The 17,564-nt window shown below is 44.0% G+C and overlaps 1 protein-coding gene across 1 annotated transcript in view; it reads left to right on the top strand.

Moving 5' to 3' along the window:
* PKN2 (protein kinase N2) overlaps positions 1 to 17,564 on the top strand; it is an 87,386-nt gene that overhangs the window by 50,583 nt on the left and 19,239 nt on the right. Inside the window, exons 3-4 of the mRNA XM_019531146.1 lie at positions 7,095 to 7,246; positions 14,117 to 14,234. Of these exons, the coding sequence (XP_019386691.1) occupies positions 7,095 to 7,246; positions 14,117 to 14,234 (270 nt within the window). The remainder of the gene's footprint in view (positions 1 to 7,094; positions 7,247 to 14,116; positions 14,235 to 17,564) is intronic.

Below are 17,564 nucleotides of genomic sequence, written 5' to 3'. Positions count from 1 at the left end.
ATTTTGGGTGGTGTTGGTTCAAGACGACTTAAGGCAACAGCAATTGCAGTATTTGTAAATATGATATCGACTCAGTCAAGCTGAAGATTCTTTCAAAGGAATAAGGATCACTGCTGCATATTGTGATCAAAACATTTCAGACTTGGCGGGGGGGAACCCTACACAACAACCCCAAAAACTGGATTGAGAGAGAAACAAGTCATCACCAGGTATGACAGGGGGCCATGCTGGGCCCAGTCAATGTCAGCCTGCCTGCTGTCCACCCATTTAGGGTAGTCTACCCTAGTTTTCCTGCCACACCTTGATATATCAAGATCTGATGGAAAAAGTAGACAGCCTCCTGTATTTAATTCCCCAATGCCAAGGGCACAATATACACCCCTGACCTCCCCTTCATGTCCCATGCCTCTTATTCCCCCAACCCCATTGCTGGGCTGCACTCAACCTCTGGCTCAACTTGGCCTCAGGTGCCCTTGGATATGCCTGGGCCATATGCCCCCTCTCTGGGCTTCTGGCCTCTCATTGGGCTCCTAGCCCCTCACGGCGTAGACTACTCCATCCCCTCACTGGGGCTGCAGGGCCTTATGCCCTGTAGACCTCTGGTGTCTTCTGATATGCCTGGACCCCACTCGTAGCCTACCACTTGCTCAGGCCTCAGGCATCTATCAAACTACCTGGACCTCACTCTTATTCAGGCCTCACTCTTCAGGCACTGGGCCTCAGGCCCTCCTGGTCCCTTGCCCAAACCTAGTGCTTCTCTCAAGGTGTGCTCCCCTAGCCTTTCACCTCCACAGTCTCACCCACAAGGCAGCAGGGGCTGAGGCTTTCCACTGCCCTATACTGCTTTTTACTAGTGAAGCAATGGTGTGGTACTTCCCAAGGACTACCCTACCACACCATTCTCCCCAGCAGGGCGTAGCTTTTAAGTCATTCTTCAGGACCAGTGCAGGCATACCTGTCCCAGTCTTATTCCCTCACTAAGCTCCTGGATGCTTGTACCTAGGCTGCTCTCTCCCCTGGGCCTGCTATTGCAGCCTCTATTTCATGGCTTCCTCTCACTGGTCCCATCTCCGACACCTATATCAGATTCCTTTTGTCAGGAGCCCAGACGCCAGCCTCCATCATATCAGCATGCTGACCAAGTATCCTCTTCAGCAGTGATGCATTCTCTACCCCCCAACTGGAGAAGCCGTCAGCCTGTTTCTGGCTCTGGCCCATCAGGGCTGCATAAAGCTACTAGCAGCCTGGCCTGTCCCTTGCAGTGGCTTTACTTACCCTTTGACTCTTTTTTTAGGCCTGGCCCCCTTGCTTTAACCAGCTGAGATTCCCTGGCATCAGCGTAGTTGCAGCAGATTCAGCAGGGTCCCCTACCAGGCCCCACCATAAAGCTGTCCTTTCCTGCACTGGCCTGGTGCCCTAGAGATCTTACATGAGGCAGCCCTTCACTCATCTGGGCTCATCTGTATCCATATTCTCAGTCCTTGCCCATTCTAATCAGGGGCCTGCCTAGTCCCTGTGCAGGTCTACATCTCTAAGCCCCTTTTACAAGGCTGGTTTTGTTCTTTCCCAGGCCCATAACTATTTCCCTGGGTCTCTAGGAACCACCTCCTTCCCCATAGCTCCCATCTGTGACAGCCAGTGTTCCTGGGAATAGCAGCTCTTAAGCTGGGTGACATTACTCCTACAGCAACTGCTAGCTCTGCTCCTCAGGGCCTGCACTTGTACTGAGGCTGCTCAGCCCAGCTCCAATCAGGTGGCTTCCTGGCTGTCATATGACTGCCTGATTGTCTCTGTGGTCACCTGCAGGCTCAAGCCCTTAAAGTGGCAAGCACCCAAAGGTGTGCTACCACACCAGGGATCCGGGTTTTCTCTGGGAAAAAAAACAAAACAACACAATATTCAGACTTAAAGTAATCCAAAATCCACACTTTTTCATTATCAAAATGAAACACTGATAATTAATATACATTTCATTTTAATCACAGAAAAATGTGGATTTGGGGGTTGTGTTTTTTTAATCTGGAAACTGGGGAGGGAGGTATTGTAGAAAACCAGGATCCCTGGTCATCACTGAATTAGAATATTGCCTTCTAGCTTAATCTTAAAGAGTGAGAGTTGTGTTCTTGAGCAGAAGACTAGAACTGCTTTGAAAAAACAGGTGCTTATCTGCATCTAAGTGCACTTTAGATTTAGCCAAAAAAACCCTTGCATTTGTAAAAACATTTGTTCTAATATATACATAAAGTCTGTATTGACAGACCTATTCATTTCATATATGTAATACATTCAGTTCAGCCAAACATAGAGGTAAAAAGATAGAGCCTCTTATTCATCCCAACTCTTATCTCCTTCACCTGTAAACTATCTAATTTACTAAAAAAACAGTTTAGCATAGTGTTTCATACTTAACTTTTAATCACATGCTTAAATTCCAGTGTCACCAATTATGTGAATTAATTTATTACTTGTATTGTGGTCAAGACTAAGTGGCCCCAGTTGAACTGAGCCCTATTAAGGCACTGTACAAATAAATAAGAGCCAGCTAATGCTGTAAGTGGTTACAATATAGCTTTCTGATTTAGTCTATAAGGTGCAAATTTACCCTACCTTTTGCCTGACTTCAGACTTATGTGGCTAACTACCTCTTTATAAGCTAAATAGGCATTTATAGAGCAGAGAGCACCTCAATGTTGGTTATGGTGCTGCTTGTAGTTGCAGTTGTCAGAACAGTCCTGTGTAAAACCCTTTTTCAAGTTATGTAAACCCTTACTGTTCCTCTGGAATACTTGATGCCAGATGTTAGTTATCAAGTGTGCTTGCTTTCTTATGGGTAAATAAGAGCGGGTGGGTGGTGTGGGGTTGGTTTTTTTTGTTTGTTTGTTTGTTTTTTCCCCTAGTTTTATCTTTAAATATCTAGTAGTCCTTTTGTTGAAAAGATGTATTACTCCCATGCATGGGAGCAGGAACTCAAACACAAGGGCAGTTGCTCTGGGGTTGCAGGATTGTGCTTTCTCCATAAATGCCAACCAGAACTGTTGTGATACAAGCTGGAAAAATCAGCGTGCACATGTATTCAGTGTGCTGAAAGTGCTATCTGGAGAGTCCACCTTCAATGAGCAACTTCCATCCGCACCCCCTGGCACATGAGGGCTGAGAAGAATTTTTCTGTGCGTGGTCTTCTTGGTGAGCCAGTGTGAGACCAGGCACTAGAAATGACAGCTAGTCTCTTGACCATTTGCTAGTACCCGGGCAGCAAGGAATAGGAAGAACAAGAAGTCTGATGTGAATGCATGGGAAGGTAGGATTAAGTGTTTTAGTTTAGGACGTGGGTGGATCCAAGGGGAAGTTCAGCCACACTTTTTTTCCCATCCCTTTGCCTCCTCAGCTGTGTGATACATGTGCAGTGAGCTCTGAGCTCCCCAGCTTACTCCTGTAGCTTTGGAACCCAGAGGGTGACTGCTGCTGCTGCTGCTGCTTCCTCCCCTTGCTTGCCTAGCAGCCCCTCTCCCACAAACTTCTTTACCTGCTGCCAGATTTTGGTAGCAGGGGAAAAGGTGCAGAGGGCAAGCCTTGATTCTGGAGTCACCAGTGCAGGCTTCAGCAGCAGCCATGATAGTAAATAAAGAGCTCACTGCTCGATGCTCTATGAAACTGAAGAGGGTGCAACTGCACCTGCTAGATCCACCCCTGGTCTGGGAGCAAGAGGTGCTGCAGTAGGAAAGGGAAGAAAAAGCAGAGGCCAAGGACAGAAGTGCATGGCTATTAGAGCACCCTTCAGACTAGCAATGGGTCCAGGAATTGTCTTGACCCTTTTCTGCTGTCTAATATTTATCAACCCCACTAACAATCTTTTTTTCGTGGCACTGTAGTAGTTGGTTGAAATTTTGACGCTGTTTACTCGGTTTGAATACTGCTGCGGATTTAAATGTCCCAACCTTCCTAATGACCTGTGGATTATGTAATGGGGTTATGATGTTTGGATCCACAACATAAGCCTTTCTTGAGTTAAACTGAGTAACTAGTAATTACTCAATTTTAATAACATAAAGTAAAGCTGACAACTTGGAGGATTGACTTTTATGGGGGGAGAGGGGTTGAGTGGAGTTAGTAGGCAACAATTAGTTGAATGGGAAGACAAAGAGAAAGAAGAGGAGAGCATGTGGGATATATGTAATTTAAGTCTGTTCCTAATTATCTTGAATCAAAGTAAACTAAAGAGTTTCCACACAGCCTTTGGCACCAATTTACACTAAAAAAAAAGTTTATACCAATGCAACTCTGCATGTAAACCAGGCCTATTGCGCTGCCGACACTGCACAGCTGCACCTGCTTTGTCTCTTGCTGCTGGGCTCCCTGGAGATGCAGTCCTGCCAGCATGAGGAGAAGGATGGTTGTGGTGTGTAGGGCTCCTTCCTATTTCCTTTTAGTGTCAGAGTTTTGCCAGATTCTCCAAGTGACAGAAGTTCTGTTGGCAGAGCTGCATCTGTATTGGGAGTTGTGCTGGCATAGCTGATTGGCTACAGGGTATGAAAAGATTACACCTGTAAACAGTGTAGCTTTACCAGCAGAACTGTATAATATACAGAGGCCCAAACACAGAAGATGGGATAGACTGGGAAAGGACAAATAACTTGAAAGCTTTTTAAAAGGTTGTTGCTTCATGATTTGTGTGGTTTTTGCTTTTGTTTTTAATCTCTAATTGAGGGCAACAGGGATCAAGTGAGAATTTTGGATGGATTTGAATGAAGAGAGTAAGAAGAATCAAAGAAGTAAATGACCATGCAAATCGGCATGTAGACTTGAGACTGCAGTCCATAAGAAGAAAGTTTTTTGTTATAAAGAAAACTTGAGTAAAGCAGGTCAAATATCTACAACTACTGCTGACATTACTTAGAAGGTTTTGCAGTACTGCAGTAGTAGAGTAAAACAGCAGTTTGAAAAGAGATTTTTTTTTCTTTTAAGTGAGGATTTTGCAAATACAATACCTATAGGCTTTTAAATGAACAAGGAAAAATCTCAAGAACTAGACTGAGCATCTTTTACTTCCAGGAAATTTAACTAAAAACCTAAATAGTGATAAAATCAGATCAGTAGACTTGTCAGAACTCTATTTTTATTTTTTAAATAATTTTGATGGCTAATAGCAATATTTACCTTTTTTAAGCATTTATTTCAGGCTTGTTTGTTTGGGGTATTTTAAATTTTTTTTATTTATAAAATTAGAGGTGTGGGAGGCAGACACTTTAATAATGACAAACATAACTACTATAAGACTGCTGCCAACAGAGTAGCAGAGCTGCCATCTGTCTGGGCTCTGCTCACCCTAGCTCCCTCCTCCACTTTGTCGTTTCTTCTTCCTTTGTTTCCAGTCCCCTGGGGTTTCTGGGATTTGCAGTCCAAACTACAGTCAGCATGATTCTGTAGGACAGTTCCCCCTGTTGCTACACACTCAAATCAGCCATCACTTTTCTTGCATCCCCTTTCTATGAATTTCAGTTATTAATGATGGAAATATTTTTTTTTGTCAGTCTGTGAGTGTGTGGTGAAATCAATTGTTTATCACTGTTTACCAGTTTTAAAAATCAAATCCTGCCAAGACTAATAATAAGTAGCGTCTCCCAGAGACAAGCCAATAGATGGCTAATATAGCATCTCCTAAATTATTTACTTGCAAGCAACTAACAAAATAATAAAAGTGATGTAGCAGGCAAAATTAACTTGGCTTTTGAGAAGATTTTTGGGTAAGGTCCCAGAGGGCTGTTAAAGAAAAAAAAAAATGTGCTGCAGGTTAGAGGATGGTCACTTGTTGGGGACTTAAATTAATGTTTAAGCAGGAGGGAGAACCGAATGCTGACTTTCTTTTTTCAGAACTCGGATTTAGAGTTGCTACCCCAGTGGTTGGAATATGGATGGGTGATTCATATACTTACTTGGCGAAGAAAGTGGAACTTGTTGATAATTGCAGAAATGACCCTAAGGGTGTGCAGGTCCTGGAGCATATCGGCCTGTGCTTGCGAGGGGGTGGGGAGCGGACAGAGTGCGAAGCCAGTGGAGTGGTGCCCTTGGCATGTGCCAGTGGCGCTGTCTGCAGGGCCCCCCAAACTCCAATTTGCTCCCTCCCCAAGGGACGGCTCTAGATAATTGTATAGTTGGTTGACAAGCTACAACATATTCAGTTTAATACTAATCAAAAGGAATAGGGACCTAACAAAGTACTATTTTCTAAAGAAGCTATCGTGTCACTTCACAAATCTCTCCTCTTTCAGTAATATGATTATTTGGCTTCCTAGGCATATCTGTTATGTTTATTTAGTTCTCTCAAATCAGGAATAGCTTATTTATATAAAAGTGTGTTATACCCACGTGTGCATGGCGTGGGGTAAGGCATTAGTATTTTTCTGTTTCTTAATCTTGCTGTAAACTGCGTCTTTGGTATAGTGCATAGTAGATCTAGACCAGGGATACGCAACCCTCAGCCCAGGTGCCAGAGCATGGCATGCAAATGCATTTTGGATGGTGGGGAAGGGGCTGGGGCTGTGCTGCCACAACAAGGATTGCGCCCCTTGCAGGCCCCCTGCCATCCACCCCAGCACACTAAAATCTTATAAACTGAGACTGCAGGTGTTTTTGGCACTTTGCCAAAAAAACATTGCCAACTCCTGATTTTGACTGTGATAATTGCTGAGGAGTTAAATACACTTAAGAGTTTTTTTACATGCTACCCAGTACTATTAAATGTCATGATACAAAAAAAACTCTTCTTATGTTTTAACTTGAGGTAAAGCTTAAGAGCAAACCTACATTTTAATTATTCAAAACATCATAGGGGACATCATTTTGTCTCTTTGGGGACAAAAATAAACCTGGATGCATAACTAGTGTTTTTGATCCTAGGAAGTGATTTTATATATTTTAGTCTGTAGACAACAGCTCACTGAGCTTTTATCTGGCTGTTTATGCTAAGGCATATTTGCAGTGTTGATTTCAGAGGAACCCCAAAACAGATGGCTATAATATTAAAATACAATATTTTGCCGGTTTTTGTTTCAAATTATATTTTAGAAAAGTGTGATTTACCTTGTATTAATTTACAGATTGTCCCAAGACTCCAGATACTCCAAACAGTGATCCTCGTTTTTCCACTAACAACAGATTAATGGCCTTAAAAAAGCAATTGGATATAGAACTGAAGGTAAAGCAGGGAGCAGAGAACATGATACAGATGTATTCAAACGGTTCTTCAAAGGTAAGATTAACATTCAAATCGCTGGGAATTTTCATCTTTTTTGTATTTTAAAAACAATGGCAATTTAGTATAAACAGTAAAATAGAACATGGGTGTGACAGCATAATACATTTTCATCTCCAAGATTTTTGGGTTCATATCATCTGAGATGCTTTTGTAAAAGTAGATTTGTTTTATCAGTTCTGATCCCAGCCAGGTTAGCCTGTATAACAAATCCATTTTACTAAATTTAGCCTACCTAGTAATCTTTGATCATGTGTAATTCCCTGAGAAGGAAAACGTGGTGTGAAAGAGTATATTTTTGTATTTGTTTTGCCAAGATTAAAAAATAAAGCCTTAGTGTTCATGGCAGTTAAACAGAGGGTGTTACTGCCCTCTGTATCCCTGAAAGGCATACATCTGGTTTTAACAGTAATAGGTTTTTAGACAAAAACAGATTTCAACCTGCTCTTCTCATTTTATAGACATGCTGCCAGGTTATTATGAATCTACAACTACTCTGCATACATACCAAGTGTATCGGCTCCTGATGGATCATTGTGCGAAGTGTTCTAATGGTGGGGGGGAGGAGGGGGCGGGGAATAGTTTTTAATTTAACTATGCCCCTAAAAAGATGGCATTTAAATGTATGCATCTTAAAAAAACAAATGCATTTGACAGAATTGAGTTTTGAGATTAATAAAAATAAAGTTGAATCAATAATGATACAATTTTTAAAATGTATTTTCTAGGATCAGAAATTATACAAGAAAAATGTATAGGCAACCTAGCTGTCTTCAATTTATGGCTGCATAATATGCAATTTAAAACAAGGTGTTCTGGAAAAGACCATTAATCAATCCATTCAGAGTACCAGCCAAGGTTGAGTTGGGTTTTTCTTTTTTTTTTTTTTTCCAAACCACATGCATATTAGTTTATGGATATAGAGAAGTTTTCAGTACGTAAATGAGAAAAAAGACTGCATCTACATTCACTCTTCTGTGTTACGTAAAAACCTTTAACCTATATGATTTTGTCCTTAATACTGGGAGTGGATTGAATGGTACAGTGGCTCAAAAAAGTAGATTGAACCTACAGAAAGGGAAGTGAAAAGACAAAGCTGTAAAATAATTAATGGTAAGAAAAAATGGATCATGTGCTTCTGTTATCTTTCATAATGCAAGAACATGGGATTGGTTTCAATCCTGAAAACACAAAGGTCTTGCATTTCCAACACCTTTTTTTTAGTATTAATTATAACAACTCTGGATATCCATGCAATCCACAGATGCTGAAATTAGTTAAGTGACCTAAATAGGTGTTGTTTGAAAGTCTGGTTTGAGTTTTGACACCTGGCTGTTCCCATTGATCAGTCTCTTAGAATTATGATGAGACCTTGATGAGGAGAATGGGAGGATCAGATCATGACCTGCCTCCTGTATGGTTTCTTGCAACTTCTAAAACAGCAGGTACAAATGATTGTCTGAGGTTGCTGAAATACATTCTTAAAATAACAGCATTGGAAGGGATGTTGAGGGTAATCTAGTCTAACCTCCCGCACAGATGGCTGATGTGCTATTTCTCACCCATTCTAAAAAGACTAGATTTGTAGATGACCTACAAATGTCATTTGTTACAACAGTTTCTGTGACACTGACATTTCTAGTTATAACTGACTGATACTTTGGTGATTACAGTTTGGACAATTGGGTGCTTTAGATGTGGTTTAGGGATAAATGAGGTAGATGGTGGTGGTGGAGTAGTAGTAGTTCAGGTGTCCCTTCTGCAATAAAATCTATTCACCCAAACGTCATCCATCATCTTACATTGTTCCTGGTTTCTGGGTAACGTACATTGGTCTGTGATCACAAGATTAATGTTGCTTAAAGTGATCCCGTGCGCATGCACATGGTTCATTAGCAGAAATGTACGTGGGTATATTTTTACATGCATCTCTAACCCATCCTCAGCAGATCATAAAACACTTATTTTTAGGGCAAGGTTTACATGACATGGTTAATATAGGTTTCTTTTTATTTGATATTGCAGCCACATAATAAATTTGGACTTCGTTACCAAAATTAAAGTATCAGTACTCTTTATCATAAAGAACCTATATTTTACTTTTGTGGCAAACTTGTTAAAAAAAAAACATAGCTTACTGACAGTCTAAATGTATAAAAATTTCAACTACACTTGTCTCATACATCTTTCTCCCTCTTCAAATTTGTTTCCATTTTTTTTCAAATGGAATAAAGACATTGGAGGATTATGAAATGATAAAGGGGAAAAATAATTATTTGTGTTTTATAATTGGAATGAACATCTAGGTTCACTGAAGAAGATCTTTTTTCTTTAAAACTTATAAATTATTTTTGCAGTATTTTGATCTACTCTGAAAATAGACTTTTACTGTGAAGACTGCTGAGTACTAAGAGCTAATAGTTTAGCTGCTCAGAAATCATCCCCTTTCAAGCTACTCAACTGAGGCAAGTGGAGCATTAGCTGGATTGAGTGAATGGCAGGGGATGAAGAAAGATAAACCTTGGCTCCTTTTTGTAATTACAGATTCTAATTGTAATCAATTATTGGATCTTACTGGCAGTTGATAAATGTTTTTTTGAATTAGCTCTGTTTACTGTACCTTTGTGGTGACTGGGTTAAGGGGAAGAAGTATAGAACACCAAAAAAATTTAAAAGAAAGCATAATCAAACCTTTTGAAGTCAACAAAATTGAAATGGCATACTCTTTCCATCCTTGTTTACTTCTCAGTAGTGACTATGAACTTTAAATCTAAACTGGTTGAGGTTTAAGATAAGGCTCGTGCAACACTGGTACCTGAAAGTAAGTCCTCTGGTCTGGAGGAAAAGAAAAACTGGCCATCTAAATTTGCTCTTAGTAATCCAGTGGCTCTTTGAAAAAGCATTTCTGGCTCTCCATCCAGTTGTGTACAAACTAGATAATTTCCTTCCATTTAAAGCATTGTCTCCCACCAACATTTGCCCCTTGTATTTTTAACACAAAGTAATCTTTTATTAATAAGCCATGTCAACACATATTTAAACCTTCTAGTTTACTTTTTGGGAAGGCCCTCAAACTTGTGCACCAGCATTCTTGTGTACCCGTAACTTAATTGCCCACCCCGGGCTAAAATATTTTGACTGGTGGGCCACTTAACGAGTTTTGGTGAGCTGTCGAGGGCTGTGCACATGCAATCTTTCAGAAAATATCATTTTAGTAAATTATAGATTTAAATTGTACACTAAAATGAAACATCTACTGTAACATGTTTTAACTTTATTTGAAAAATTTTATTTGATAACTTTTTTTGTTTTGTATATACAGAGTTGATTGCATAATAGCTCAAAACCAGTCTTACTCTTGTATATTGTGGGGGAGGGCTGCCCACATCCTAGGTCCTGAAAGCGAACAGGAGGCATGTGCAGGACAGTTCACCTGGGTGGTGCAGGTGTGGTCCACTTCCATGGCTGCCCTTTCAGCACTCCTCATGGGGCCAAGCCCTGCCCACTCCTGCCCTGGGCAGCCTGTGCCGTGCTCCCGCCCGCATCCTCCAGACAGTACAGCACCAGCCAGTGCATGGAAGCTTTCCAGCTGGGCTGCTGCAGCAGCTGCCCAGATGCTGCTTGGCTTTTCCCAATTCCAGCAGCTCCTCTTCTTCCTCCCCTCATGCTGTACTAATCTGGGCAGCAGACAGTGCAGGAAGCCATGGGGATACGTGCTGGGCATCACACACCCAGCTAGGAGTGTGGAAGCTGCAGCTGGGCAGGAGCCACCTGGCTGCAGCTTCCCTCTGCCTGCCTAGGCATCTGTCCCCATGACTTCCCCATGTTACCCACTGCCAGGAAGGGTGCAGGAGGAGGAGGAATTGCTGGAGGTGGAGGGATCTGAGCAGCCCCACTGGGAATCTGCATGTGTTGGCCATAGCCAGAGCGGTGCTGTCTGGCAGGCACAGGCAGGAACACAGCATGGGCTACACAGGGTGGGAGCTCAGCCCCATGCAGAGCGCTGTGAAGTGTCCAGACCAGATCCAATCAATTGGGAGGTGTCTGCCCTTGGGCCAGATCCAGTTACTTGGCAGGCTGGATGTGGCCTGCAGGCTGTATTTTACCCACCCCTATTCTAGCCTCTTCTGACACCTTTTTAGAGTACAGTGGCCTTCTGAAATGCTTGTCTTGTTTTTTCTGTAGCTTCCAGAGGCTTAATCCCCAGGGAGTAAAGCCACATGGTTTAAATGCTCAGCTCAGCCTTATAGGCATTCTTGTGATTCCAGGTACCAAAGTGGTTTTCTGTCACAAGCTTTGTTTCAAATGGCTCTGACTATCAACACAATGTATGAAAGTTCTTCAGCACCCTAGGGGTACTTTATCAATGCAAAATATTTCAAAAAACTATCCATTTCAACTTCAATTGGGATTGTATCTTTCCCTTTAAAAGTAAGGTTCTTCCTCTCTCTCCCTTTCCCTTTCCTTTATCTCCTCACACATAGAAACATAGTGCTTTTTTCCCCCATACCCTCTAGCTACAGACTTGTATCTACTTATGGGGAAGTTGGAGCAAAAATCGTAAAAATAAGGCAGGTAGGGAAGAGTTGAAAGTAGAAAGTAAATGTTTGAGAAATTAAGAGGTGGTCTCTTGAGGAGGAAATTAAATAAGAAACTGTTGATTTATATATTCATGTGAATCAAAGTGTTGGTTAATAGGCTTAACTTAGGTCAGTAAAGCTGCAGAAATGCATTAACAACACTTCCTGCCTCTTCCCTCTTCAAATAAATTAGCATTTAGAATTAATGCTTACAGTTAAGAAAATGGTTCTTATTTTCCTCAAAAAAAAACCCTTGAAATTTTAAGCATACTTTAATAACTGAACATCATTGAGGTAAATTATAAAGGATGGAATCTGTAGGATTTAGGAGTGCAAAAGCTGCTGATATTCTATGAGTGGGTTTTTTTTGTTTTTTTTTTTTCTGGCCTTGATGCTGTTTGACTACACCATCCATCCATGCCACATATTAAGAACTAAATAATACGAGATGAGAGAAGAAGAGTGGATGCAGATGCAGTCTTTTGTTGGGGGGGGGAGGGGCGGTGTCTTCACTGCATACTACAGCATAATGTCCAGATACTTAAATTAGACTGCTTTTTGTAGCTCATTTATAACCCAAGGCAAGGCTTATGTTCTGTTAATTTGCTATATTTCTTGTTAAGGTAAACATTTGAACTGCTGTAACTTTACCCATTGTCATCGAGAAATAACCCAAAAGAATCATGAGTAGAACATTTTGTAACTAAATATACTGCCATTAACTGCACCAGAAAGACTGAAGATGCCTGAAGTGTGGCTATTAACCTTAAAAATGAGGGAAGCTAATTAGTGATGTTGGTGCTGTTATTAGCAGAAATAACTATGTATTTAATGTAGGGCTGTCAATTTAATCACGGTTAATACGCACGATTAACACACTACTAGGTTCATTAATTTTTTTTAACACGTTAATCACGCATGTGGTTTTGGAGCCTACTCCCAGGCTCTGCTCTGCCACCTTTAGGCCACCCAGGCACGGGCTCTGGGCAGCTGCAGCAGGACAGGGGGGAGGCCACAGACAAGCAACCGTGGCCTGCACACAGCCAGGAATGCAGCTCTGCCGTGTGTAGAGCAATGCCATGCTGGTAAGTCTATGGAGGAGAAGGGGCAGGGGGAGGGGCGTGCAGACTGAGGCACTCGCAGTGAGGGAGAGAGTGGGGCAGGGGCAGGTACTGGGGTGAATAGGGCCCCAGGGTGGCACAGATCATGTGATGGAGCCACAGGAGGCTCGTCAAGGGGTGCGGCTCCTTGCATCTGTGTGCAGGGGGAGGAGGCATGGGTGGCATGTGCTCTCAGACTTTTGCATGGGGCAGAGGCAGCTTGCCTGCTGCAGGCTGGAGCTCTGCACCCTTGCCTTTGCCCTGGGAGTGATGTGCTGGCTGTGCTGCATAACCCTGCCTGCCCAGCAGTGGGAGGCACAACATGGCATTGCACAGCTCCCAGGACAAAGGCAGCAGGGTGCAGAGCCCCAGTCTGCAGCAGGCAGTCCACCTCTGCCCTGCACACATCCTAGGGGCACGTGCCCCATATGCCTCCCCCTGGCGTGCACAGCAGCAGGGAACCATGCCCCCCCCCCCGTTCCCTCCAGATGAGCCACCCGCAGCTGTATCACATGACCCCCGCCTGTCCCTGGCACCCAGTCCATCACATGGGGGGCCTCTATCTGCCCTCCCAGCTCTTTCCCCATCCCCGTTCCCTCCACAGACTTACCTGCTGGGCTCTGTCTGTCTGTGTCTGTCTTCCCCTCACTCCCAAGCCACAGCCCTCCCAGCCCTGCTGCTGCTGCTCACTCCTGACCCACAGTACCCTGCATCCTGCTGGGGTATGTAAGAACCTTTCCTTCCGTAGACTCCAAACCCCACACACACCTTGCACCCACCCCCAACCATACAAAGTACCTGCATAATTTTGCATAATTTTGAACTTCTCTATGCATAATTTTGAGTTTTTAGCTATGTGAGTAATTGCAACTAAGTGTTTTTTGTTTTTTTGTTTTGTTTTGTTTTTTTTAATCGCACAGCTAATCGTGATCAAATTTTCTAGTTGTTTGACTGTCCTAATTTAATGAGATTTAAGATTGTGTAAGTGCATACTCCAGGCAAGTACATAGCCTCAGGACTGAGAAAAGGTTATATGCATAAACACAGTACACTGTACTATGTTATATATTTATTTTAACATTTAAGTTTCATGTTTGAGAATATGATATCAAGTGGATTTTGCTTTTGTTTTTATACCTCCTTGAGTGTGTTGGATTTTAAAACTTTTTAAAATTCTTTATTAATAGGATCGAAAACTTCTTGCCACCGCTCAGCAGATGCTCCAGGACAGCAAGACAAAAATAGAAGTCATAAGGATGCAGATACTTCAGGCAGCCCAAACCAATGAATTGGCATTTGATAATGGTGATGGAGTAGAAAAGAAATTACTCTGCTTATTAATGTCAGAATTTCAAATAGGGATATACTACTATGAACTTGTGGCTATAAGAACATTTTGGTGGAAACAGGGAAGGTCAGGCAGAGGGCAGGGTTTCATTTTTCATGAACTGAGATGGTTTGGTAAGTAGGGCATCTGTTTTCCAATTCAGCCCCTGAATGCGAGCGACTTCTTAAAAAAAAAAAAAAAAAAAAAAACACCCTAAAAAATAAACACCTTCCCTTTATTTGTAGCTTGCGATATTGCATTACCCCTTAAGCCCCCATCCTTTCTGTTTTGGGCTTTTCCCTTGTTAAATTTTCATTTTTGCTCTTTTTTTCTTTCTTTTGGGGGGGAGTGTGGTTTTTTGTGTTTTTGGGGTTTTTTCCGTGTACCGTGGAGAAAATAGCTGTTGGGTATAGACAGCAGCTTCATTTGGAATTTTTTTCCCTGGTGTGTTTTTGAAACGGGGAGTTTTCAGATTAAGGACCAAACCTATTCACTTTCTCAGAGTGCCCAGTACTGCTAATTTTTGTAGGAATACATCTGTGCATGGGACCAAATTCTTACTAGTATCTGAAAATTTAGACTGAGAGAAGAAATGACACGTTTTTACAAATCCAAGCACAGAGTTGTTTAACTTATCTGTAAAAGCTTCCATGTGTAGGAATTTTTTATTTTTCCAAAACTATTTTAACTGAGCTTTTAAGAGTTTTGTTAATGTCCCTGATAAATCATAGCATGATGCTATAAAACTACAAGTATATTGGTATATCCCTACATCTTAAGTCTTCTTGATACCTTCTCCTTTATTGACATCTCAGGGCTTCCATTTGCTAGTGAGAGGGGAATTTGTCATAAATTTCTGTGAAACACTTTTATTTGGTCAAGCTTAATTTCTAGTCTCATGGTTGGAAAAGAACCTTTTAAATATCAGTGCTGTGCTGTCTTCTAAAGCTTGAACCTGCCCTAGCGTGGTTCCTGCCTGACACTGATCAGCTGACTATTGGCTGGATACGGGACTGCTCTGGGACTCGGATGTGTCCTGGTGCTGTCCCTGCTGGCTGACAATCACCTGGATTCTCAGGAGTACACTGGGGCTCCAGTCAGGTGTGGTGTAGTCCCCACAGCCACAGCTGTCTCTGTGGACTGGCCCAGTTGGAGCCCTGGTGCACTCCCGACCCAGCCAGTGATCAGTTGATCATTGGCTGGCTCCAGGGTGCGCGCCAGAACTGGTTGGAGCCCCAGCATAGTCTTGGAATTGGCCAACAATCAGATGTTTTTCAAGCAACCAGCTTCCTGACCCCAAAATTGCATGTCCTATTGTACAAGTGATGTGTGGCAGGTGTGGTTGTTTGGGATCATGGATCAGGTCCTGTCATGCTTACCATCCACTTGCAGACGTGGGAGCGGGGAGGGGACCAGACTGCACCTGCACCCATACCACCTGGGCAAACTCAGCTCCCTGCCCCTGCCCCAGCTGGATCCCAGGATCTAAGGCACGGGCAGTACCCCTTTTCCTCCCACCCACCCCACACACACACAATATACAGGAGTAAGACTGTATTTGTCAGCAGTCACAGAGAGCAGTCAGAACTTCAAGTTAATCAGATAATTATTTAGCTAGAGGGTGATTTAAAAAAAAAAAAGTGAGAATTCCAGCTATGCAGGGGCAGAATGAAGTAGAAATTTCCAGACCTGAAAAGCCTGGAGTCCAAGGAGTGTTTAGGAAGCTTTGTTTCTAGCAAAGACAATGTCTCCTCTCATCTTTTGTATCCTCTAGCTCAGGAGTGGGCAGTTATTTTGGCTGGAGGGCCACTTGTCGAGTTTTAGCAAGCTGTCAGTTACCTCAAGGGTAGCTCTGCTCCTTGATAGGTGCCTCATGCCCTAGTCGCTGTCTTGGGACCAGAAGTCCTGACCTCTGACCCCTGACCTTTGCCACCAGAAGTCTCTCCCCTTGCCCCTAGAAGTACTCCTTTTGTGGTGTGCCATCTTGGAACCAGAAAAAAACAAATCATATACTGAAAGCAGTGTGACCACCTTTTTTAAAATGTAAAGGCAGGACATTTACATTTTAAAATTTACATTTTAAAGATGTATGCGGGCTGGGAGCTCCCCACCCTGCTGCCTTTTCCTGGGGAGCCCCTCGCTGCCTGTGCCCTGTGCCTGCCTAGCAGTAGTGGGATGCACAACTCCACACCACTGCTGTGCCTGCTGCTGCTGGCCAGGCAGGGTGCACATCACCATGGTTGTGTGGGGTCCCCATGGGGAAGGCAGCAGGATGGGGAACCCCAAGCCTGCATTGGGCAGCCCACATCCACCGCCACACAAATTTGGGGGGGTACGTGTTTGGCATGTGTGGGGTATGTATGGTAGGGTGTGGGGGGGGGGTTGTGAAGGGGTGTGCCTGTGGGGGCAGTGCACATTGGGGCTGTGGGGGCAGAGTGTGAGTGTGGGATAGTGGTGGGGTATGGGGGCCCCCCCCACACATTCCCCCTCCCCCCATGGCTCGCAGCCCCTGCTGCGGGTGCTGGCAGCAGCAGCAGGTAGTGGGCCCTCGGGGTACTTGTGGCGTGCACAGGTGCTGCTGCCCAGTGGTGTGCAGCTCTAGCCAGTGCTGAACATGGTGGCAAGGAGCACAGCTAGGCCAACCTGCAGGGCTCCCTACAGTGCACATGCAGTGTCTGGCACTTGTGTGCCACAGAGGGGGAAGAAACCATGCATAATGAAGCTGGCCATCTTCCCTGCTCCCTGCCACAATGGGAGCTGGGGGTGGGGTTCCCCACCACTTCTGGCAGCGTCCTGAGCCCAGCATGTGGCAGGGAAGGCAGCTGCCTCCATTGTTAGGGGCTTCCCCTGGCAGCGTGCAAGTGCCGGGAGCTGCACATGTGCTGTGGGGAGCCCCATGCAATACAGGCAGGCCGATCTGGCTGCGCTCCTTGTCACCACATGCAACAAGGGCCTCCACCTGCTGCTGTTGACGGCAGGGGCTGTGTGCGATGGTGAGGGGAGTGTGTGCAGGGTCTCTTCACCTCCCTTTCCCTTTCCTTCCTCATGCCCACACCCTATGCACCAAGGTCTGCACTCCTGCTGTCACCCTGGGCACGAGCCCCATGCTCCTGCCAGCCCCAGCCCCATGCTCCCTGACTGTGCCACAGCTCCTCCCACCCCCACCACTTCCCTACGTGCTGCCCAGAGGAGCTGCGCTGAGCAGCTTCCCCAGCAGCGGTGGCAGCAGCAGCCCCACCCAGAGGCTGCATGCTGCCTGGGCCGAGGCCTTTCCACACACAAGGGTGGGAGTGTGGTGTGTGGGCTGG

Source organism: Crocodylus porosus, unplaced genomic scaffold (assembly GCF_001723895.1).
Source record: "Crocodylus porosus isolate Cpor-Errol unplaced genomic scaffold, CroPor_comp1, whole genome shotgun sequence".
NCBI classification, from domain to species: Eukaryota; Metazoa; Chordata; order Crocodylia; family Crocodylidae; genus Crocodylus; species Crocodylus porosus.
The sequence above is the reverse complement of the archived record's forward strand: the minus strand, read 5'-3'. Positions and strand labels throughout refer to the sequence as shown.